Source organism: Seriola lalandi, unplaced genomic scaffold (assembly GCF_002814215.2).
Source record: "Seriola lalandi dorsalis isolate HSWRI2012SDOR001 ecotype SW California unplaced genomic scaffold, Sedor1 jcf7180002054684, whole genome shotgun sequence".
Taxonomy (NCBI): Eukaryota; Metazoa; Chordata; class Actinopteri; order Carangiformes; family Carangidae; genus Seriola; species Seriola lalandi.
The window spans coordinates 395,608-419,331 of record NW_019525237.1 but is presented as its reverse complement, the minus strand read 5'-3'; the positions used below and the strand labels follow the sequence as shown (position 1 = coordinate 419,331).

At 40.2% G+C, this 23,724-nt stretch overlaps 2 protein-coding genes across 3 annotated transcripts; one reads left to right on the top strand and one right to left on the bottom strand.

The window, feature by feature from the left end:
- Positions 1-7,528: 7,528 nt before the first annotated feature.
- Positions 7,529-12,302, bottom strand: LOC111667108 (uncharacterized). The gene is made up of 2 exons (XM_023422689.2): positions 12,261-12,302; positions 7,529-9,268 (listed from the first exon to the last, which is right to left on the bottom strand). Exon 2 carries the CDS (start codon positions 9,260-9,262, stop codon positions 8,351-8,353), a length of 912 nt encoding a protein of 303 aa, XP_023278457.1. The 5' UTR covers positions 9,263-9,268; positions 12,261-12,302; the 3' UTR covers positions 7,529-8,350.
- A 2,408-nt stretch (positions 12,303-14,710) lies between these two features.
- Positions 14,711-21,738, top strand: ccnb3 (cyclin B3). 2 transcript variants are annotated; one of them, XM_087178346.1, is made up of 13 exons: positions 14,711-14,839; positions 15,093-15,220; positions 15,453-15,536; positions 16,216-16,272; positions 17,604-17,716; positions 17,833-18,007; positions 18,105-18,203; positions 18,329-18,421; positions 18,757-18,894; positions 19,293-19,448; positions 19,666-19,815; positions 20,786-20,916; positions 21,006-21,738. In XM_087178346.1, the coding sequence occupies exons 2-13, from the start codon at positions 15,137-15,139 to the stop codon at positions 21,073-21,075; spliced, it is 1,350 nt and encodes a 449-aa protein (XP_087034472.1). In that variant the 5' UTR covers positions 14,711-14,839; positions 15,093-15,136; the 3' UTR covers positions 21,076-21,738. The 2 variants fall into 2 exon arrangements, with proteins under 2 accessions (XP_087034472.1, XP_023278452.1); XM_023422684.2 differs by lacking the exon at positions 16,216-16,272.
- The last annotated feature ends 1,986 nt before the right edge of the window (positions 21,739-23,724 follow it).

Here is a 23,724-nt window from a genome sequence, read left to right as displayed (position 1 = left end):
TGCAGGAGGCAACGCTGGACCGATGAGCAACAGAGAGAGAGAGAGAGAGAGAGAGAGGGAGCAGCAGAGGGGCTGGGCTACCCTCCTCATCACCCTGGAGCGGTGGAGGAATGCTCTCTCTCTCTCTCTCTCTCTCTCTCTCTCTTCTCTCTCTCTCTCTCTCTCTCTTCTGTCTAGGCTACAAAAGCATTCAAACAGTTGTTTTTCTTTCATTATTTGCCAATTTTCACTTAGCGGGCAACTAAAAAAATGCAACTTTTCTGCAGCTCATATCTCAAAATGTTTATTTTTCTTTTCAGATCTGGGGTCTTCACATATTTACAATGTATTGTATTTTTTTACCTCATTTAAGAAAATGCAACTCCTGACTCTTCATGTCACTGTGGAGCGGACAGTGAGAGTTCAGACTTCCTTCTACAGTCACACTGTGTCCACTCAAGATTTTATGCCTTTACACAGTCTGTGTTAAAGGCTTTTATCAGTTCTCAGCCACAGATGTGAGGATGTTGACATCGAGGCTCAGGTTGAGCTGACAGAGGGCGCTGTCTCTCTGACTCTGCTCAGATTTTAAGAGCAGCTGAAGCAGAGATGAAATATGAATCAGTTAATAGTTTTTCTTTTCATGAATAGTTTTTACAAAATCACAGGTTACAGCTTCTGAAATGTGAATATTTACTAGTTTGGGACTGTTGGTTGAACATTTATACCAAACGATCAATATGTTAATAAAAAGCAGATTAATCAATAATGAAAATAATCATTTGCTGCAGCTGTAGTTTGAAGCTTTTTGTAAAAAATTGATGGTTTATTCTTGATAGTAAAAAACATTGATGCAAGCAATTTCTTTTTCTTTGACCTCCCTTTAAATCTTTGTGTTGTGAGCTGCTGTTGTCAGTGTGTGTGTGTGTGTGTGTGTGTGTGTGTGTGTGTGTGTGTATATGTCTGTGGTCTGTTGTAGAGATTTACACTGTTTGAGAGCAAATATTTGCTCAGCACCCTCCAGTTTATCACTGTGAAACAAGTGCAGTCATGGTTAAATATTTAAACTTCAGTTTCCAAACACATCACAGAGCTGCACTCAGGCCACAGACCGAGGAGACGTTCAGTCCCCAGGTGACGGACGCAGCGTCTAGGTTTGATTGCTGCTTGACAAAGAAGAAAAGCAGAGATTTGTCAGCTTCATCGTCCGAGTTTGTTTTTGGACACAGACTCTCGTGATGCAGCTCACATTTTTCTCTGAATAAGAACAAAGGCTTTATGAGAAGGAGACAGGCAGAAACTGTGTTTACAGCTCAGCTCTAAACAACGACCCTTCCTTTGTTTCCTCTCCATCACCGCAAACAGCTGGAAAGCAGCGTGTGATGCAGTGTGTGTATGCCCAGCGTCAGAGCTGTTTATCGAGGATGGGCGGCAGATGAGCTTGGGTCGCCGCCAGTCCAACAGCTCTGCACCATCAGAGGACCACCGTACTTTTCTCCTCCTGGTTAGAAGAAGCAAGTCATTCTCAGGATGAGGCCCAGACTGGGGTTGGAACCAAATCAGGAAACCAGGATCACGATCTGAGGGCTTTTTTGTCTGCACTCGCTGCCTTTTGATTTGTCAAAGTTGTTGTCGAATGCGAGTGGGATCCAAGCAGATTCTGGCACGGTCCCTGGAGTTTTTGCACCAGATGTGAAAGCCATCCATTCCACTGACTGGGACTTGACATGCCTGTATACTCTCAGTACAAGTCGCCCAACAAGAATGGTTAAATCCACAGCATTGCTTTCCATGTCAACAAAAACGGTTCTGACAGAAAGTGGGTTTGAAGTTGACTCCTTGAGGATGCAACGTTTAAGTCTCCATGATATTTCAGCACTGCATCGTCTTGAGTTCGACCTATGAAACGGCCAAATCTCTACATCACTCCACACCTGCTCTGATGCCTCTAGTTAAAAGCCTTAATGTGCAATTATCTCAGAGTGATGTGGAAGAGATTAAATATCTCTGTTTGGTAATAGTGTGGCTATTAAAGTTGCTTTGAAAAAGTTTTCGTCCAATCTCTTTTGTTTCTTTTTCAGTCCAGAATCCAATATCTTTCTTACCAGAAGTTCACCACAGGCAACATCCTCTGGGAAGGCCTCCAGAATAGAGATGCCAAAGCCTGTTGTTTTAAAGTGAAACAAAGCCTGGGCTCAGTTTGGATTCAAAGGTCCAAAGAAATGTCTGTACGAACTTCTCAAACCTCACCTGATGAAAATAAGTCTGTTTGAATCATACTGGGCGAATGGAGGAACCGCAGAGACGTGGATTATGATGCAGGAAAGAACCAGTCGGCACCAGTTTGTAGCGCTCATGTTTTACCATTACAATCACAGTAACAGAGATAAGCATCTGATTTGCCAAAACAGAAACACCTGGTGATCTCTGCAGGGTTGTTTAACAATGCTCGCCACTGATCTGAAGGTTTTCCCAGAATCCTTGAAGACTCTTAAGCCTTTGGATGAAAAAATAATCCATCTGTTCTCACATTGCGACTGCCAGAAATAAGCCCCTTTTGTCTTTTTAGCTGCGCTGGAAAAAATATATGAAGCAGCTCAACAAGATGAATTTGTTGGATTTGATGGACTGTGATAAAAGACAAATTAAAAAAAAAATTCCCCATTCACTTTTCCTCTCGTGCCCCCATGAGGTCGACATTTTAGTGAAACTGCTCAACAACAATCAGATGAATTGCCATGAACTTCAATACACCGGTTCATGTTCCTCACAGGATACACTGTAATAACTGTTGATGATCCCCTGACCTTTCACCTGTAGCGTCATCAATGGGTCAAAAATTGAAGTTGTCCACTACTTTGGTTTATGACGTTACCTTCAGCTGACACATTTTGTCACGCTAACATGCTAAAATAAGATGGCAATATTAGCATGTTACCAAGCTGATGTGTGTGTTTAGCTCACTGCACTGCTATAGTACACATGACAGATGCTAGCAGGGCTATTAGCCTTGTTGTAAAACACAAGCAAAGTATTAACAAGTTATTTTGTAAGAAATGATAAAATATTGGAAAGAAACATCAATATATACCAATATACATGATTATAAAGTTTTAAATTTTAGTTCACGTTGTACAAATTGGACAAGAAAATATATCATTTCAGAATAAAGCGGTGCAGCTGACAGAATATTTTTCCCTCCAGATGGTTAGAAGAGTCTTAGAGGATTCTGTAAAACAGCATTAAGTGTTTGTAAATGATCTTCTGGGTTCTTCAACGATCATAAGATGTTTATTTTTCAGAAAACCTGACTCTCAGCTCTGTAATTTTGAATGTAATGTTATCGTATGAGAGGCACAAACTGTGGCTACTGAAAGCCAGTATTGTTCTAAGTCCAGACTTTGTAGTGAAGTAAATAACTTTCTGTGGAGGTGTAACGACAGTTAATCATTGTTCTTTATGATCAGTAAGCAAGGTAAGAAAATAGAACAGAGCCTCTTGTGACCCATCGCTTAAACAGTGTAACACAGAGTTTCGTCTGAGCTGGCTTTCTCCGCTCCGCGGGTGTGCTGATCCCGTCTCACTCAGATTTATGAACTCACAACCAGTAGCCAATGGTCGTCTCATAAAATAGTCTGACTGGTGAACTCAACAGGCTTGAAATACTGTTCTCTATGTATCATACCTGAGACAAATTGTATTTCCACAGTTTTGTTTTTCAGTCTCTTTCTGTTGTTTTATTATGTAAGAAAAATTCAGTTGAGCACATGTGCTTTCTTTTCTGGTGACGGCTCCCTTCACATTCAAAACTGGAGGCTGCATGGAGCATTTGCTGGTTTGGCAGGACACCTCTTTCCCAGACAGTTGAAGCAGTGGAACCAGCAGTCCTGTAGTATCAGGCCAACTCCTTTAATCTTAAAGTTATTGCTGCCTGAGATCAGGTCAACATAAAACTCTACAAACATATTTAAACTTTCAGAAGTCTAGTGTTCAAAATCATTTTAATCTGACCTGACATTATATGAACTGCTCAGTATATCAAACTCATCTGGAAAAGAAAATGGAAACAAATGCTAAAGTTATGTCCAATGTTTCAAGCTAGGAATGATGAGAATTTGTGTCCATGTAAAAAAAAAAAAAAATGCAAGTCTGAGCTGTGAGATCCTGAAATACAGTCTGTTGGCGAAACACAGCCACAAGCAGCAGTGTCATCAGGAGTGAAGAGAGGAAACTCCAGTGCTGCAAAATAAATAGATAGATAAATAAAAATGAATGAAATATTGTGAAAGTGAATTTCCTGCTTTCAAAATGGAACTTTAGTTTAAGTTTTTAGCCTCTTAAATGATCCATTTGTACGTTTTGCTATTGCTACGTAGCTAACGTTAGCATTAACAGCTGTTTACTTACCAGTCTAGAAGGAACGTTGTGTGTTCAGCATCAAACTTCACTCCTTTACTCCCCGACAGTCTCCAGAGGTGGAAGGCAACACCAATGTTAACTCTTGTCACTGAAGTTAGCAAGCTAACCAGCTAGCCCCAGCCTGTAGCTACTCACTGTAGCCTCGTAGCGCTGCTCAGAGGGCATATTATAACCTGCAAATATCCCCTTTTAGCGGTTAGCTGGTAATCTCTAAAGAACTAAATATTTTCATAAGGAATTGGTTGAGACCAAAATAAAGCTACAAGGATGAATGAAACTTACATTGGACTTACTGTATATTCATCAGGTAGCCTGAAACAGGACTAAAAACTAATGCTAATGTTGCTAATGTGGCTTTGTGCTGAATGTGTAAATAAACCACAGCTTGCTAACACATGTTGTGTTTACAGCTTGTTCTGCTGCCACTAAGTGTCAAAAACAAAAATCAATACTGCTTTAATATCAGATTAATAACTATACTCTCTTGTATATGGACAGTATGTGTTTTAGAGATTCAAGTAAAGTTATATATGTTAAAATTGCTGTGAATTCTGTTAGGCGGCTTGAACTTAATAATATGTCAAAAAGTGCTAAACCTTTCTCAACAAATGAACAAGGAGCTTCAAATATCAGGTAAATGAAGTGAAAACAGGAAAACTCTTCAAGCAGATGTGCCCCAAATTTGTATTTATATACAGAAGAGGGGTGAAAGCCTGATGCTGATGCATGTATTTCCAGGACACAGATCTGTACGATGAGAACTGTTTCACTTATAAATGGTGAATAAATAGAATTTCTGTGGATTTACCCTCCACTGGGGCAGACAGAGATTAAGTACCTCTGCCATATATTTCCTATTATACTATACTGTATATATAGATATATATATATATATCCGCTTCTGCTATACACCCTCACTGCTCCCTTTTCCATCTCCCTCAGTCCATCTCTCTTTCTGGCAGTCAACCACCACCTGACAACACAACAAGCATTTCTCCAGATGTGTGTGTTTGTATGTGCGTGTGTGTGTGTGTGTGTGTGTGTGTGTGTGTGTGTGTGTGTGTGAGTGTATATGTCCCCTCTGACACTACAGCTGTCCACCCAGCCCTGCAGCTTATCTATGTGCACGTGTCTCAGAGTGTGTGTGTGTGTGTGTGTGTGTGTGTGTGTGTGTATGTGTATCACTCAGTTAGGCTCCTGTGGTGAGAAAACATAATGGTGATCAGCGGTGGGAGTTAAAAGTTCAGACTAAGCATTCCATGACATATTATGTATCAGAACCGAGGGACTATCACACACACTGCAGCCAAGGCAACATGTGTGCATTGTTTGTGTGTGTATGTAGCTCTAATTAACGGCAAACTTTTGCGATGTTTAGCTCCAAAATTCTTTAACACCCAGAAGAGTAGTTCTAAAAATTTAGAGTGAAATGTGTACATTTCTTTCTGTAGGTAGCCGTAGCTGTAAAAGACGTTTAAATGTGATGCATAGATGGTCGGATAGCGTCGGAAACCAGCGACCCGACACCTCTCCGACAGTGGATTGAGGTTTTGTTTCCAAAACTGATAGTCAGGTCAGAGAGAAGCCAAGGATTGAGCAACATCATTCAGCAAGGTGGTACATTCACTGATCAAATACATACTGGGCACATTCCCTGTGTATGGCATCCATGTCTGAGTATTATAAACTGTTTTGTGGTGTTTTCATGTCTTAGAGTCAAATTTACGAACCTGTTATTCAGACTGGACCTCCTTGATCGTATTTCATTGTACCAACATTACCATTACCCCCCCCCCCCAACCCGGTGTTTTAACCCAGGTCTGATGAAGAAAAGTCAGAGGATCACCAAACTTATTACAGTTCATCCTGAGAGAGACTTGACTGTTTGTACCAAATTTTACTGTAATCAGTCCAAGAGTTGTTGAGACATTTTCCTTCAAACCAGAAATGTGAACTTCATGGTGGCGCTAGAGGAAAAGTCAGGGGAGCACCAAAGCCAGTAGGATTCATCTTCTGCGTACCATGAATGTTTATATAAAACTCCACTGCAATCCATACCAGGGGTTTTGAGATATTTCAGTCTTGCCCCAAGTGGTGGGCCTACAGATCAACATTGTCCTACAGCCATGTTGAAATTATTGTTTGGCTGGTTTATATGTCTTTATTTGATAGGTAAAGTGGAGACAGGAAATATGGGAGAGAGAGAGAGAGAGAGAGAGAGTGGGGGGAGAGACAAATAGTAAAAGGTCACACAACCGGGAGTTGAACCGGGGACCTGCGGCCCGAACCACTCGGCCATCAGGACGACTCAAAGTTAAATTTATAATCTAAATGTTGACTCTAAATCCTGATTCTAAACGGAAAGATACGAGTTTGTGCTCAAACTCCTCGTTGACCCATTTGTCCCACTCAGATTAGGTCGTCAGTGATTACACACACACTCCTATTTGTGCACTCACTGACTTTGTCTTCTCTCTCCCACTCACTCCATCTGTGTCGGAGAGAGAGAGAGAGAGAGAAAAGTCCTTTGTATGATTTGCAGATCGGTGTGTGTTTGTGTTTCCCTGCACAGATGCAAACATAAGAAAGTAAGCCACCCTGATCGCTAACCCACTTTCTACAAGATAAGACGTGCGGGTATTTGAACAGGCTTTTCAGAATAAGTGACCAATAAAGTGACGGCTAAGGAGAACAATAAAACTCTGTCTTTCGAAGCGTCTCTTTAAAGCTTTAGCAAAGTTTTTCTTTCAGTGATTATGGCATTCTCTGACAAGCTGGCGATTAAAAAGAAAAAAAAAAACATGATTTTTTAAAAGATTTCTTTGCAGCCTGTCGTCACTGTTTGGTTAAGCACCATGGCTCCCTCTTCCTCCAGATCTGACCTCAGCAAGTAAGTGAGTATGGAAATGAGTTTCCTTCGAGCCAGAACACAAACTCATCCCAAATGCCAATATTGAGTTGAGCTCAGGGGATGAATGGATCACTCTGCCTCTAACTTTCCCGACACTGCACTCGATTGTGAAGCTGAGTATCGCACCATTTACTTGTGGTAGGGTGCAAATTCATGAAACATCTACAATGCAATATCGTCCTTTGTTGTAGTTGGATTTAGAAAAAAGTTACATCTTGATGGTGATACTTGTCCAAAAATAAAGTCTTTATTCTAGGTATTGAATGTAGCTGCACTGGGATTAAAACCTTACCAATGAAGCAAATAAAAAAACAAGTTATTAACAATTGCACAGAGACAATTAAAACTTCCACAATATGATATGCATATTTATAGAAAAACAACCTTTTTTTCATATATTGTAAAGCTGAATTAACTCCAGTTGTTGTCAGGTACTTTAATTTAGGTTAACCTTGCTGACCTCCTGCTGAAAAGACTCAGGAACATTGCTCTTGTGCTGCCATCTAAAGGACATGTATGGCACTTACTGTTGGAGCCCAGTCAAAATTTGCATTCACATCCATGAGCACTTTTTTTATCCATCTGGGAATTAAAACCATAAATGGCTGATGTTTTAGGATTAAAGAGCAGAAGATAATAAAGTGTCGCACAATCTGGCTCCATTTGTGTTTTCCTCCTTCAAGATCTTTAGGAGGGCCAAAACCTCATCTGTCTCGATAAAAGAAAAACACGTACGGAGCCAGAGTGTGTGACACTTTCTTAACTCTGTATCCAGTGATCAGCACTTCATCCCAACCCTTGGTGTGCATTACTTTTCCAACAAAAATAGGATTAACATATTCATCTGGATGATCTTTTATTGAGAAATAAATTAACTTCAGATTATTATTATTATTGCAGTAAACCACACTGCACTGAAAAGGTCAGGCAGTGGTCGTGAGCCTGAAGGTAACACGGGTGGATATCAATATTGTTGTTCTCTTGTGTGTGAGTGTACATGCCAATCATCACAAATATGATCCTGTTTATCACATTTAAACTCTAGACAGTCATTTTGGCTTCATCGAGGGAGGAGGTGATGATGGTCTCAGCCAGTTGGTGGGCTAGTAGATGAAGATCGCTATCGCCTGCTATCTGCTCTCTGTTTTTGCTGCTCAAGACCCAGTCTATGATGTTACATGAAAGAGCCTCTGCAAAAGCCTCCATCGTGGCTCCATGCTGAGCCCCGACTTCAAAGGAATCTCTTGCCAGATCATCTGTGGTCAGTGAGTGCATCAAGTGTTCCATTAACTCCACCCGGTGGCTGTTGACAGAGCCAACATCGTCCTCTTTGTCCTTCGGCGTTGGCGGAGGAGGTGAGGGCAGGAAAACCTTCGCCAAGCCTCCTTTCAGCTTCCGGGCGAAACTGTGTCTGCTCCTCTCGAGCTCGGGGAGGAGCGGGGTGGTCGGAGGGGCGTCGGGGTAGTCGAGAGATCCCACGACGGGGAGTCCTGAGTGGGACAGAGGCGGGTGGTAGGGCTGGATGTCTTTAGAGGTGTGCAGTTCACTAACTGGATCCATCTCTGTGTCCATGGTCAAAAAGTCTCTTTCTCTTCCAGATTCATCTAAGAAAGCCGCGTTCTCAGCCTGTTCATCATCCATCTTTACCCCAGCTGATCTTGAACTCTGGAAACCCTCCACATCGCAACCACCGCAGACTTCCCTCAGAGCGATCTCAATCACTGCTGACGCTAACTCCTCAGCTAACGTCTCCTGGTCTCGATTAGAACCGGACACCTCTGGTTTCACCATTTCCATTTGGTTTATAAAAGACTGGATTATGTTCTCTGCCATATTTTGAGCAAACTTCTCAAGAGCCCCAAAGTTTTGGTGGTTTCTCCTGCAGCCTGCAGGAACGCCAAGGTTTTCCAGACTGGGCTCTGGCATCCTTGAATCTGCACTCATTGCCTGCATCTGATCCTGTGAGAATAAAAGCAATGATCTAGGTAAAAGGAAAAGAAATATAGGCCCTATTTTTTCCTTTAGCCTCTTTTTTTACAACAAAGAATGTGGTGAAGGCCAGTACAAGGTCCAAAGATGGTTTGAACCACTGCCTTGCTTCCTATAATTAGTTCATTTTTTTGTATTTTTATTAGAATATTTCTTGCCAACATGCTGAGTTATTGTAAAGCCAAGCAGGACATAAATATTTCCCTTAAATGGTGCAGCAGTTCAGCTCTAGGTCTCTGCTCTGCGCTATTTCTAGATTCCTTGCCTGTTTCAGATTAGAGTAGAAATAGATAAGCTACAAATTGAAAGAATGTTGTATGTTCAAGAAACAGTAAAAGAGAGAAAAGGGTAATCAGGGCTCATGTATAAATAGAGGAAGAAAACAGAGGCAAAGAAAGAACAGAAAGTCCCCAGTGCAGTCTCTGATGGAAAGTAAGACTGAGGCCTCTGACCACAGCCTGTCACCATATGAGCTGTCAGGCAGCCAGGATGTGACAAGCAGGAAGTTCGGCTCGGTATCAGATTAGCACAAAAATACAGCGCTGGCCCCCGTAGCAGCAACCTGACATTTTTTCTATACTTAGTTTGTACACATCTGTAGTTGATGTAGGTAGAGTTTTGCTTAATAATCATAACTTCAAGTTGGATAAACCAAATGTTAACTGAAGATTTCATACTGTTGCTTGCTGATGAATAAATGAAATAATACATCTGTATCCATTTCAATATAATGAAGAAATAAAACATTGGACGGATAAATTAATGTTTGTTTCACAAGGATTGATTCAGCAAAAATGAAATACTAACCCTGCAGGTGTGTTAGTACAAACATTCATCAATATGACATAACATGGAAACTCATGCAGCTACCATTATTCTCCAGGGCATGGATTCACAAAGCTGTATTGAAAAGTTTTGGTTCTGTTTTAGTCAGTTATATGAATGAAGTTTAGATCGTCTGATTATTTTTGCTGCAGGATTCTTGAAAACTGTGTTTTTCAAATGTGTCCTTTGTATCTAATGTTAAAAGAAAGTTCAACATTTCTGGAAATAGACTTCTTCGTATTCATGCTGAGTTACATAAGAAGACTGATAACATGGATAGTCCATGAGATAACCCATAGTAAAACCAGAGTGTGTCGTTTTTGTAGGGTTTTTGTACAGGTTAAAAGATATAATGTCTTCATTAGTGGAAGGTGGGTGTTTTTATTTTTGTTTGTTTTTTTTACCTGTAGACAGATCTTTTAATCCGACTCTTGGCCAGCGTAATAGAAGTTAGCGCTTGCTAACAACATTCCTGCTAATTGTTGACCTTTTTGGCCTACAGTTTGCACAAGTTTTGAATAGTTGTCTAGCCTAACAAGAAAAAAACGTATTAAAGTAATCAAATTTATATATTTTTTTACCTGTAGACAGAGCTAGGCTAGCTGTTTAGCCCTGCTTCCAGGCTTCATGCTAAATTCAGCTATCAGCTAGCTGATGAGAATGGTATCAATCTCATAATCTAACTCTTGGTTTATGTAATAAAAGTTAGCGCTTGCTAACGACATTTCTCCTGACCAATTTTATCTACAGTTTGCACAAGCTGTGAGTCTTTGTCTAGCTACCCTGGCAAGAGAAAATGCATCAAATATTGTTTAAACTACTATATTTTCCATTTTTATGCTTGCATGCATCAGCTATGTAAATTATGGCTATTTTAGGAAGCTGTCTTGCTGAGAAAGAGAAGTAGATGAGGCAGACTTTAAGAAAGTAATTTGAAATTGAAACTAACTCTTTAACAACTTCCTGATATTCTTGGGTTTTGCCCCTACTGTAACTTCTACTACTACTACTGTATCTACTCTTACTGTGAAAAGACTTAGTCGAATCCAGCCATGGATTTCAGGATTATTTGCAGCCATGTTGTAATCGAAATGACAGTTGGATTTTTTGCCTCCCCAAGAATAATGTGATATGCGATTTAAATCTAATAAAAATGTTACTCAAAATCAGGTTATTGTTGTGTCTTTCCCAAACACACACATAAACACAGAGTTTCTCTTTCCTCTCTGAGCTTCAAGCGAAGCCAAAGGGAAAGATGCTCTGAGCGACAGCGGGGGAATTCACTTCACCAAATGACTGCTGTCTCCCTTGGTGTGCATGTTACAAACTTTGTATGATGTGTCACACCTTTAACCTGTCACTACTCATTGAGTGAACTACAGCTTGGGCTCAAAATGGAGACAGCCCAGAGGGGGAGACAAGATAGAGACTGAAGCGCAGATGTGGAACAAATTACAGCTAAAACAAAGAATGTTTTCTCTGGGCAGACTGGCTTGGACATCCTGATGGGCAGAGGAATGTGCATGAGATGAGGATGCTACTTTATTCCTGGATGTTCTTGTGTTACACAACCCTGTCTAAACAAATGCTCATTTGGTAACACCAATCCTTCACCTCCAGTCTGTTTTAACATCTGAGCAAAGTTTCTACATTGGTGCGCAAAGGAACCAGCACAAAGGCAATTCAGTGCATTGCAAAATATTGTTGGAAATGCAGTGCCTCAGTTGACCTTATACAAAAAGTGGATTTCTTCCACACCCATTCTCACTCTTTTTAATGAAATGTGACAAATCCAAAGAGGAAAATTCTGTAAAGAAATATTAAGGGCTTTCAAGTCCACTTTGTCTGATGAATTAGCAAAATATTTTCACAATCGATTATTTCTTGTCCTCTGTATTGCAAGAAATCTTTGTCAGCCCGCCCAGATAAGAGATTTAAAACTACAAAAGTAGTTAAGGCAAGAGAAGACAAGGGCATCTTCTGATTTACTGCGATAACTGGCAAGACTGGGGAGGAATCTTGAGGGCCAGTTGGACGGGATTAAAGCCAAAAGTTACATAAATGTTATATGAAATATATGAAAAGAAGATACAGAAAACATCAGGCGGCCATACTACCTGCAAGTAGACCAACTTACCAGTTAGCGACAGGGTGGCGGTTTGCTCCTTGGTGTTTCCACTGCAAATGAGTTTATACGGAAATGGTTTGACAAATGAGTTCACAAGGTCCTCTCACTTCCTCTGTGTGTGTGTGTGTGTGTGTGTGTGTGTGTGTGTGTGTGTGTGTGTGTGTGTGTGTACAGATAGAGAAAGTAGCTGTGTGTGCAGTGTTATCTGCATCAGTCTAACTCCTTGACAACAAGACAAATGTGTATGTTCAAACCCAAATTGAGTTTATTTAAAATTATTCTCTCGGGCAGTGGAAGAAGTATTCAGATAGGTAAAAGTAAGTATAATGAAGTATTAAAAGTATAATGCATAAAAATGGTCCATGTGATTATTAGATGGCTCATGCATTAAGCAGCATTTTTGTTTTGTAAAAGTAAAATCAAAAGTGAAAAATATTTCTCTGCTTGATTTGTAAAGTATAGTCTCGAAAGTTAAAATAATTGTGGATTAAAAAGTATTATATTTCCCACTAAATAGTGGTGTAGAAGTATAAATTGAATGAACAGAAAGTACTTAACCAGGGTATAAATATCTTAAATATATATCTAAGTACCCTGCATCACTTGAGTAAATGTAGATAGTAAGACAGTCCAACAAAAGGATCGGTTTCACATAATTGTTTTTGTGAAACATGACTTCCACGACCCTGAATTTCACGGCCAAACCCCACCCATGAATATTTCTTATATCAGCTTCAAGTAAATCCTGAGAATTATAAAACAATATCCCCTCCCCCAGCGCTAATGTAGACACAAGCAATCTGGAAGAAAATGCTCTCATCTGAAAGCTTTTTGTCTTGGTGTTGGATGAGAACAACAGGGAGGGGCGATGAAATAAAAGCAGAGTTGTGAGATGATCTCTCCCTGCAGACCTCATTAGACGCCGGACTGCACTGCGTGAACTGCAGGGGTTGAAGTTGCTCAGGGACTTGTTTGTTTTGTTTTTGTTAAAACTTTTCATTTTTTAGTTGAATGATATTGTGTGCAGAGATTTAATGGTGTGATTGGCAGGTGCATTCAGAGATGATGTAGATCTATATGGCATTATCCCCAGGTCAATAGACGATTACAATGAGTTCATCCCAGATTTATTTTATTCTCTTAACAAGACTCAGATACACTTTATAGCTTCAATTCCCGTCATTCAAGATGACCCTCCCATACTCCTGGCGGCTGGATGGATGTTAGCTGCCAGCTTCCCCTGGTGTCCACTCTGAACCTGCCCTCTGGGTGCTTGAATGTGATCCACAATTTTATGACTTTCTACAATCCAAACTGTACTCAGTGTTGTGAGCCCCAGTAGGCCTGTTGTGCTCTTCCCCAACTTCAGGAAATACTAATCGGTATGACAGAGAGCTGATTGCTCAACATAATTTGAATAGATTTAAACAACGATTTTAAGTGTGAACCAGAACCACATAAACATTTAGGTGCAGAAATATAACCTCCAGTTAAATGATTATTATACAACCAGTGCTAATTAATTAAATACATATACATATACATATAAATAAAAGTATTTACAAAAACTGATAAAAATGTAAACTATTTTTGTTCTATTTTTGTATTTTGAGACTATTCAAGGCTTCATATTCATATTTTTCCAAACATTATAGGACTTTGACTTATTATTTACATCTGCTGCACTTCTTTTATGGCATATTTTAGATGTTATTAAATAGAATAATTATATGTGTGCCTTTCAACACATCAAAATTTGAACACTTTTAAGTTGTTTTAGTGAAACACAGTAAAAAAAAAAAAAATGGTATGGTATTCTATGTATGTGCATGCATGATAAAATTAAATAACATAAATAGTCAAACACAGAATGCATGGATGGAAGAGAGAAAATTGAATGAATGCATGAGGTACTTGACAGAGTGCTTGTGTTTGATCACGTGCACTAGTCTACGTAATGTATGTCACATGTATATTTTCCGTATGTCGGTCCTGAGTCATCAGTTAAACTTCCCTAGCGAGGAAAACATCAATAAAATCTCAGACGTTTAAACTGCTACTAGTGTCGAGGACGTTTCAAAATTTCACACACTCCTCCTCTAGGGATCGTTGGATTTAAGTTCAAGGGAGCGAGGTGGGCGGAGATGATTTTCTAAACTCACTTTAAAATGTTGAATGGATTTTGCTTTACTAAATAACACACAGAGAAAATTACATGACAATAAAGTTGAATAATAACATCATATCGTTTACATGTACATTACACATAATTTATTTTTAACGCCTTTGCTCTGGTAATGATTGTTTTCCTCCTCGACAAACCGGGCGGACCCGTTTATGTGAAACTAACGTTCCCTAGCAACGGCATCCTTAGCGACTCTCTGATTGGTCGGCCCGGATCAAATTCCAGCCAATGAGAGCGAAGCTCTGCAGATTTGGATTCGCAGCTGAACCACTTTTGTCTGACCTTCTGTCTGTGAAACAACGCAGCAAACCTGGACTATTTACAACAGTCAAAAAGCTATATGCGGAGTTTGTCGTCCCTAAACCAAACGTCTGGACCCAGCGAAGGAGAATTATAGACTAACGTAAGATAAAATATTAATTTGAGTGAGTTTTGTCTTGATATTTTCAACGTACAACAGGTTCACGTGCTGATACTCTACCCAGCAAACGTAACGACGCATGAAACTCTGTTTACTTGCTTTAACTGGTTTTATTTCTTATTATCTACAAGCTGAAACCGTTAAACGTCGAACACAACAGCTAAAACGCCGCATTGTTTCATATATTTTTTTAAAAATACCACGCCATTTATATGTTTTTCTTTGATATGAACAGATCACGGTGCAGCCGCTGCAGACTTTGTTTTTGGGAGAGAAAGGATGCCTTTACCGAGGGGAAAGAAAGCCACAGTCACGGCTGGGAGCAGGATACCCAAGCTACATGCAACGAAAAAGGAAAACCAGGTAAAAGAAACGTGCATTCATGTGTTTTCTCTGTGTACTTCGTAGCAGGGAATAGGCTGGAAACAAAGCAGACACTGCAGCAGTTGTTAAATGCACGGTGACGTTTAAGTTCATGAGATTTGGGATACAGTAAAAGTAACTTTATTTTAATTTTTTTGCAATGCGTGCACAGCTTTAGTACATGGTTTGGGTGTAATGTGTGGTTTGTGTTTCCTGTTTGTGTGTCTTGCAGGAGGAAGGCTCACAGGGGAAAAGGTCCTCCTCCCCTCCTCATGGAGCTCCCAAGAAGAGGACTGCCTTCATCGACATCACCAATGTAAGTCCTGTTGTGATGTTTTTTTGAGAGTGAACAGTGTTCAGATTCAGGGTCAAAGCAAAGTAAACACACTAGATGAAGCAGTTGGGTTCAAGTATGGAGACAGTGCTTGAACTAAGTCTCCTTTATTCACTCAAAACGAAACCAACAAGATGGGGTGGGAATGTTTGGTCTCAAATGATCACTGAGGCAAGTTTAATAAAGTCAGTTTCAGTTTGCCTCTGCAGTAGGAATCCACCCTATATTGGGAAATGCTTGCACAAGATATTAATCTTGGTATTTCTTTTTGTTTTTTTATGAAAATTATAGTGCATGTGTGAAGGAGCTTATGGTCATTTGTGACAAGTTGATAATCTAGCTTCATCCGATTGTCTCTCTTTATTTACTACAGTACTGCAAATTTGCCTTGGTAATGAACACACGGTATAAAAAAAGGAAAAATATTGATTTGTAGCAAATTTTGAAATACAAATTATAATAGAATAGAAATTATGATTTGTTGTAGACCTGTATTGACCCATAGAAAGGGGAGCAGCTTTCAGATACATCAGCACACTGCAGTGTCTTCACGAAGTTACTGAGACTGCGGCTAACTAGCTGCTGTCTTTAAGCAGAAATGAGTCTGATTGACTTCAGCATGTGTTATTTTGTCTTAACTGCTCGTCCCTCTTGATGATAGGCGTTCGGTCTGGGTCTGTCAGATTATCGGCCCAACACTGAAAGCAGCTCGCGGACAGTAAGTGGGATACGGTACCGATCCAGCACTTTTTGTGGCAGTGAACCAGGGTCTGAATGTAATACACATGGAGTATCTAAGTAATCCCATATTCATATTCTCTCGGAAAAACATCTTTTGCTGATCTGGATGATGATTTAAGATATCAATTGAAAGCCTTGGACTAACTTCACCCTAAGGCAAGTGAAGTGAAGTGTTGTTTACATATGGGAATTACTTTTGTGCATGGATGCGTTGGTGAACACCACCCACGGCATCAGTGGACATGGTGTTTGTTAACTGTAATTCCTGAAAGTGTGTCACTACTGGCCACCATGCACTCTTAAGTTTAAGTGAGTCAAAAGCCAAACAGTTCACTGTATCTATCCGGCTGCTACGTGCTACGAGATTCAAAATGAATTGGCTTTTGTTGAACTTGCAAAATTAACAGATTCAGACGCTGAACAAATGACACATGAACTGTAATGTGTGTGTGTGTATCTGTGCGCATTTACGGCTGAGCGATGGAAGCACTGCATCCCTGTGTTTTGGTGTGAAGGTGTAACTGGGCTCGTCAGTAGTTCTGCACTGTGGTGTGAACGTGTGTCGAGTGCGATGTCACCTGGGTGTGAAACTAACATCATGTTTGGTTGCTCTCGTCACAATCTGCAATAGCTCCTGCAGTGAAACCAGCAAAGAGCCAGAGATGTGATTCACTGCTGTGTAATTTGAGTCGGTTTCTTTCCCCAAACACATCCTGGCTTTGATTTTCAAATATTTACAAGTCTGATTAGATCACGCTTGAGAGGCAAATTCTAAGATTTCATTGTGTTTTCTCAGTGATGTGGAAATTTGAAATTTTATCAGACTAAAGAGACATGAGGGTTGTTTTTTTCTGGCCGCTGGGAGAAATTCACAGTCCCTTATCTAATGAGCTTAAAAAGCTTTATAAGATTGGAAAGCTCAATTAAACTAATAGAAATTAATGGACCACAAACGTAAACATTTTCCATTATTTTCTACTGGAATTTCCACATCTTTCTTTCCCCTATTAGCTTTTTGGCTTTTGGCTGCAGTTATGTGGAATAGTACACCAACCTTTTTATTATATGTATATTTCCAATAATGCCCTTAAGAGAGTCCATCAGTATCAGTAATTGTAATAATTAAGTACAGTTACAATAACTTATGACATTCAGAATGACTGCTTGTTAAAAACAGGATTAAATCTACACTTTAAACTGTGTGATTATTGCATGATAAATATACAACCATGATTAGAGCCTCATTACATTTGCTCTTGGTCTGTATTGTGTTTGTATAAATTTGACCGGACTTGACTCTGTTCTCAGGCTCATAAGGTTCAGATCAGTCTTCCAGGAAGGAAGAAAGAATCAGCGAAGACCACTGCGAAGAAAACGAGCTCCAGCTCCGTGTCTGCCAAGAATCAAGCCAACTTGAAAAAGTAACCACTCCACTTTTCTCCAGCTTCTTGTATATTGATTTTTTTCTTGATTTGTCTTTATTCCCAGCTTCCTCCAGAGCACATCCCAGTAATGGATGTCTTTTCTTCCCCTGCAGGTCGTCCTCGGTGAGCTCGGAGGGAACCACTCCTGAGACAGAAAGGGCTGATGCAGTGGAGGAGAAACCCTGTGAGGAGGAGGCACAGAAGGATGCAGCCGCTCCAGTAGAAGAGCTGGTGGCTGTTGCGCCCCCTGCTGCCCGTGAAGTGCCAGCACACCTCCAGAGACAGCAGGTAAAGGAGAGGGATACATTTCCAAAAAATAACCTCTTTCTTGGACAAATTGTTTTAAAGGAAATCTGTAACCCCTGCTTTTCCTTTTTGTTTTTAGATCCCAGAGGAATTTGACATCGACTCTGAGAACTCTGAGGACAGTTATATGTGTCCGGAGTATGCAAAGGACATCTTTGACTACCTGAAACGGAGAGAGGTGAGCCAAACCAAACTCCTGAAGTGCTTTAAAGCGAAGTAGCTCCTCCACAGTGGTTTTTAAATTTTTTTTTTTAGAAAAGGTTATTTTCGGTTCTGAACACATTCTGTTTTTATTGTCTGCAGGAGAAGTTCGTCCTCTGTAACTACATGCCCAAGCAGCCCAGCCTCAACCCAGAGATGAGGGCGATCCTGATCGACTGGCTGGTGGAAGTGCAGGTGAGTTTTCCCAGCAGCTTGTGTGGTTGTGACTTTGTCTTGATAAGATATTTCAGTGGTGCTGAGTGAGGGAGGCGGTGTAGTTAGAGCTCCAGCAGGATCAAATAAAGTTGAGCTTTGATGCAGGTAATTACAAAAATCAAGATGACACTCATGTTGCTGCTCAGTTGGATGCCAGAAACTAAATTACAGCAAATTAAAGTTGTTTATGTTGGGTTTTTTTTTTTTTCTTCCTCAGAATTTCTTCCTCAAAGAGCTCAGACCTGAACTTTGTGTCCGTCTTTGTGTTTGTGCCAGCACATCTGACTGACGACCTGTTTGTGTGGTTTGTTTAGGAAAACTTTGAGCTGTACCACGAGACCCTCTACCTGGCCGTGAAGATGACAGACCACTACCTGTCCCAGACCCCCGTCCACAGGGAGATGCTGCAGCTCGTCGGCTCCACCGCGATGCTCATAGCCTCCAAGTTTGAGGTGAGGACACACGTGATGAAAAGTAAAGTTACAGCTAAATTTAATCTTTAATTATAAAACTGGGATTTCGAGCGTGCTGTTGTTCAGTTGACCATGATGAGGGTGAGTTTCTTCCTAGATTAAGGTGTTTCTGACTCTGGCTTTGTGCATTAATGTGTGCATGGCCAGAGAGTTTTATTTTGAAGGGCACAGGTAGATAAATGAAGGTGAGCGTTAGATCAGAGGCTCACAAGCTCATTATGAAACATACCTGACATGATAAATCAGACCTTGACCATGTTTAGAGAATTAGACTCAGGACTTTATAGTAAATAAGTGATGGTTACATTTCTAACCTTGTACATCCTTAAAATTGCTCAGTTGACACTGATTCACGTTCGATTTTTATCATCCTGAAGGAGCGCAGCCCGCCATGTGTCGACGACTTCTTGTACATCTGCGACGATGCGTACAAGAGGGAGGAGCTTATCTCCATGGAAGCCAGCATCCTGCAGACGCTGTCCTTTGACGTCAACATTCCCATCCCCTATCGCTTCCTCAGACGCTATGCCAAGGTGTGTGTGTGTGGTGATTTCATTGCCCGAGGTTAAAGTGGACAGTCGACTCTGTGACACTTTACAAATCTGTGTCTCTTCAGCTCCGATCCTCCTTCCAAAAATCCAAACTGTACCTCTTCTATAGCTGCATTAGAGCCTCTTTATTTGTGTGGTTTGGACTCGGGCATCGCGGCGTGTTCTTCACAATCTCTGTTTTCTTTGCCGTCTGCCGCAGTGTGTGAACGCCGGCATGGACACGCTGACCCTGGCTCGGTACTACTGCGAGATGAGTCTCATGGAGATGGACCTGGTTCCAGAGAGAGGCTCTCTGCTGGCCTCAGCCTGCCTGCTGATGGCGCTGGTCACCAAAGACCTGGGAGGATGGGTAGGTTACCTGAACACGACTACTTAACATTTTTGTTGTCAGTTTATCAGTTCAGTTTTACTCTTACCAAAACTGATTGTAGCCTCTTTAGCTCCATTTAACCAGAGGTAGCATCACTTCAGTTACTGTAAAGGGTTTTGACTTTGTACTATTGGTTTTTCATATCAAACTTAGTATTTCTGTGCGAGGCTGTTACAGACAGAAAGAAACATCAGTATTGACTCGCCTTATTGCAGTTGAGTTCAAAACAGAGGAGCGGTCTTGATATTAGCCAGGTGTCCGTCTCTTGGCATTTCCCTCCAACAATGATTCAGTACAGCTGCACAACACTCATGGTTTTTTTTTTTTTTTGTGTGTGTGTGTAAAATAATGGCTGTTTTTAAACCAGATGGTTCCTTAAACTGTTTGTATAATGTTTGCACTTTCATCAGGGTAGAAACACGAACCCTCAGGCACTAAAGGAACTTTTACTCCATGGCCTGTTCCTGTGACTCCATCATTGAGAAAAAGCCACTTCTTTGCTCTACAACCAAAAACTAGTTTAGCTAAGTTCTGGCTCCAATGCTGCCCACTACCTGATGTGGACTTTGTTCCAGTTTATGTTGCGGCGGACTGTGTGACATTGACTCATCAGGATCAAGAGCCAAACAGCAGCTCTGTCGTGATGAACCCTCCTCCTTTCAATTTAAATGTAAAATGTCTTTCCATGTAAATTTCAGTAATCATTGCAGCAGCAGTTTCGGGATGGTGGGTAATTTTATTTTGTTCTAGCCTGGCTCCAGAATAGGCTCCACTATGTTTTTACAATTTAAAATAGATATGTTTATGCAACACCGCAGAGACTGATTCGTGAACAGAGAATACAATTTGTTTTGTATTTTATTGTATTTTTTATTTTGTTTTTTAAACATGGCAAAATTTCTGAATAAGCACCAGTTTAAACGTCCCTCTTGTTTCTTTGCTCCGTCAGACTCCCATCCTGCAGTTCCACTCCGGATACCAGACGTCAGATTTGGAGCCGGTCATCAGGAAGCTCTACTTGATGCTCGTAGCTCCTCCTGACGATAAACTGAGAGCCATCAGGAACAAATATTCCCACAAGTAAGTCTAGTACTAAAACACCAGCTCATTTATAATGAAGTAATTAATTGTTCTGATTATTAATAGATTCTTTAAATACCTTTTTTCAGGGTGTTTTTTGAAGTTGCATCACTACCATTGGTCAGCATGGATATTTTGGAGAAAGCCTTACTTCAATGAGATGCCCCCCCCCCCTCCAAAAAAAATAAATAAATCTTGCCAGTCTAAATTCAGTGAAAATATTTTTAAAAAAATTCCCTCTGACAAAAACTGTATATAGTTTGTTAATATGTTTAATATTTATACGTGTAGTCTAGTCTGTCTTTTATATATTATTTTGAATAAATGTTTAAATCCTGTTTTTTGATGGAAAAGTTTTAATGTGGGCATTTGTTCTTAAGAAGTTTGCCAGTGTATTATGTTTGTACCAGGTTGTTAATAATGACATTTTTTTGTTACATTTGAGTACACAGTTTTTTGGCATTCATTTTATAACTTTTTATAGGAAGAAGAAAAAATCAGAATTCATTAGTAATGTGTAAGCCCCCCTCTGCGTACATAGCCTGTAGTGTTAAGAGTGTATGTTTTAAGCTAATGGTAGATGCAGAAGTTGGTAAACGCTTACTTTTACTGATGAATTACGCAATGGCCCACACAGGTTTTCATATATAGTTGAAGTTAGCAGGTATGCATGTGTGTATTTTCACAAGTTGTACAGTTTATCATGTTTATATCACTATGCTAATTATTTGTATAAAATATAACCAGATGATGCTGTGCTATTTTTTTAAATGGCTGCCATTCATACTCTTAAAATAAAGACGTGTTTGTTTTTTAATGTCATTTGATAAAATGGTTGTTCATCATTTTATGGTTGAATGTGTAATTGTCAGATGACTGTGCTTAGCTGGTTATGAGAAAAATTTAACTTCATTGAAACTTGGTTTGTATAGAACATGTGATTGTGCTGTACGGCCACTAGAGGTCGGTAGTGCGCCGTGTTCCTCACTGTATCAAGCTGAGGTTTCTTTTCTGCAGGGGCTCCCTGGTGCCTCAAGAAGCCACATTTGTAAAGTTTGGCGTTTTGATCAGTCAGTTTTTGTCTTGATGGTCTCGTTAGACTGGAGAATTACTGAAGGACTCTTAAGTCCAGGCTTACTGAATCCCTGTAGGACCAAAAAATCACTCCAGTTTGATTCTATGACCTACTGTCATCCTAGTTGTACATAAAACTCTTAACACAAGGACGACTTACTAGATTTCTTGTGTAATATAAAATCTAAGTTCACCAAGTCAAAATTTAATGTTTAGGATGTGTTCAGGTACATTACTGAGTGTAGGTCACCTGCGTTTTTCAGGCCTGAATTGGACAACAGTGCACATAGTGTAAATGCATTATTCCGATATTGAATTTTTTTAAGTTTCTTTGTTTTTTGCCAATTAATCATTATGTCCCTTTTATTTATTTTTTAATCTCATGTCAAGTATAATATTGAGTTGCTTTTTGAAATACATTACTAACGCTACAAATGAACTCTCCTTGTTCTGCGAGGGTTTTGGTTAGCAGCTAAATATTTAATACCTCTGTTCAGGCTCCTATCAGCTTCAGTTGCAATAAAACAGTCAATTTCACGTATGACAAGGTTGAATGTGATTGCTGAAGGCGATCCTTTAAATCCGACTAGGCCATAAGTGAATTTACAGGCCACCTGTGGTTCTTCAAAGGAGTTAAAGTGACATTCCTCTCTAGTTTCCTTTTTCATTTTGGTTTGACAGTTGAAGTCAGAGATGCATTAATAAAAGTGGGAAGATAAGGTATGAAGATAACCAGATATGCTAAAAGTAAAATATTATATGTATTCAACAAATACATGTCAGTTTTACCTGCATAGTATATAGTATGTATTTTCATTTTATTTGAAAGAATCTTAGCATTGGTACTAAGTTTCAGTGCCCACTCTGTATCCAGACTTCATCACAGAAACTATTAGTAGTCGTGCAGCTGCAGTTGGCCTGCTCCTGGTTTACAGAGATTTGTCCAGATCAATAAGTTGACTAGATGACAGCTCTGATTCAGATCTTCATTCTTCAGGGAGCTGCTGTGGCCGAATGATGGCCTGCAAGAGCTGAGTAGGGGAGTGGAAATTGATTTTGTGTCCTCAGATGGAACTGGGACTAAGTGGGTTCGGGCTCAAAGTTTCTCTTTTGACCAATGGCAGGCCATAATTTTGAAAACTTTATCCAGAGACATGCTAAACACCACGTTGGCCTTTATTGCAGCTATTTGTAAGATAGAAAAAAAAGTACAAATAGCCCCTTTAATTTATTTTCAGGCATCCGCATGTTGAAACCCAAACTATGGCTTTCTGCGTTTAGCCACCTGGGTTTCCCCACACCCTGTCCTCTCTTCTTGTACGCCAGTAGTGATTCCCTGCTTGACGTTCCCTTGAGGCTGCTGCTGGTTCTCAAACACAGATCTGCCTCTGAATGATGAATTTCCCTCTTCACAACTGTTGAACTGCACATTCAAAACACAGGCTCTTGGAAGTTCCTATTGCTCTTAAATTGTGATGATCTGAATAAACAACTGTAGTTCTGCTAGAGATGCCAGTTGTGTGCCCAGGTGGGTGTTTTCTGTCAGATCTGAAGGGTTTATAGGTGTTTTACTTTCCCTGAAGTATCTCATTCCAAGGACGCCTTGATGTCAGAGGCCGACGAAAGACTTTCATCAGCCCAGTGAACATCTGGATCACCGACCACGTCTCTAACATGTATCGTCCTTTTTAGAAGTTTGCAGGATGATTACAGGCGGCCAGAGGAAAAGTAGTG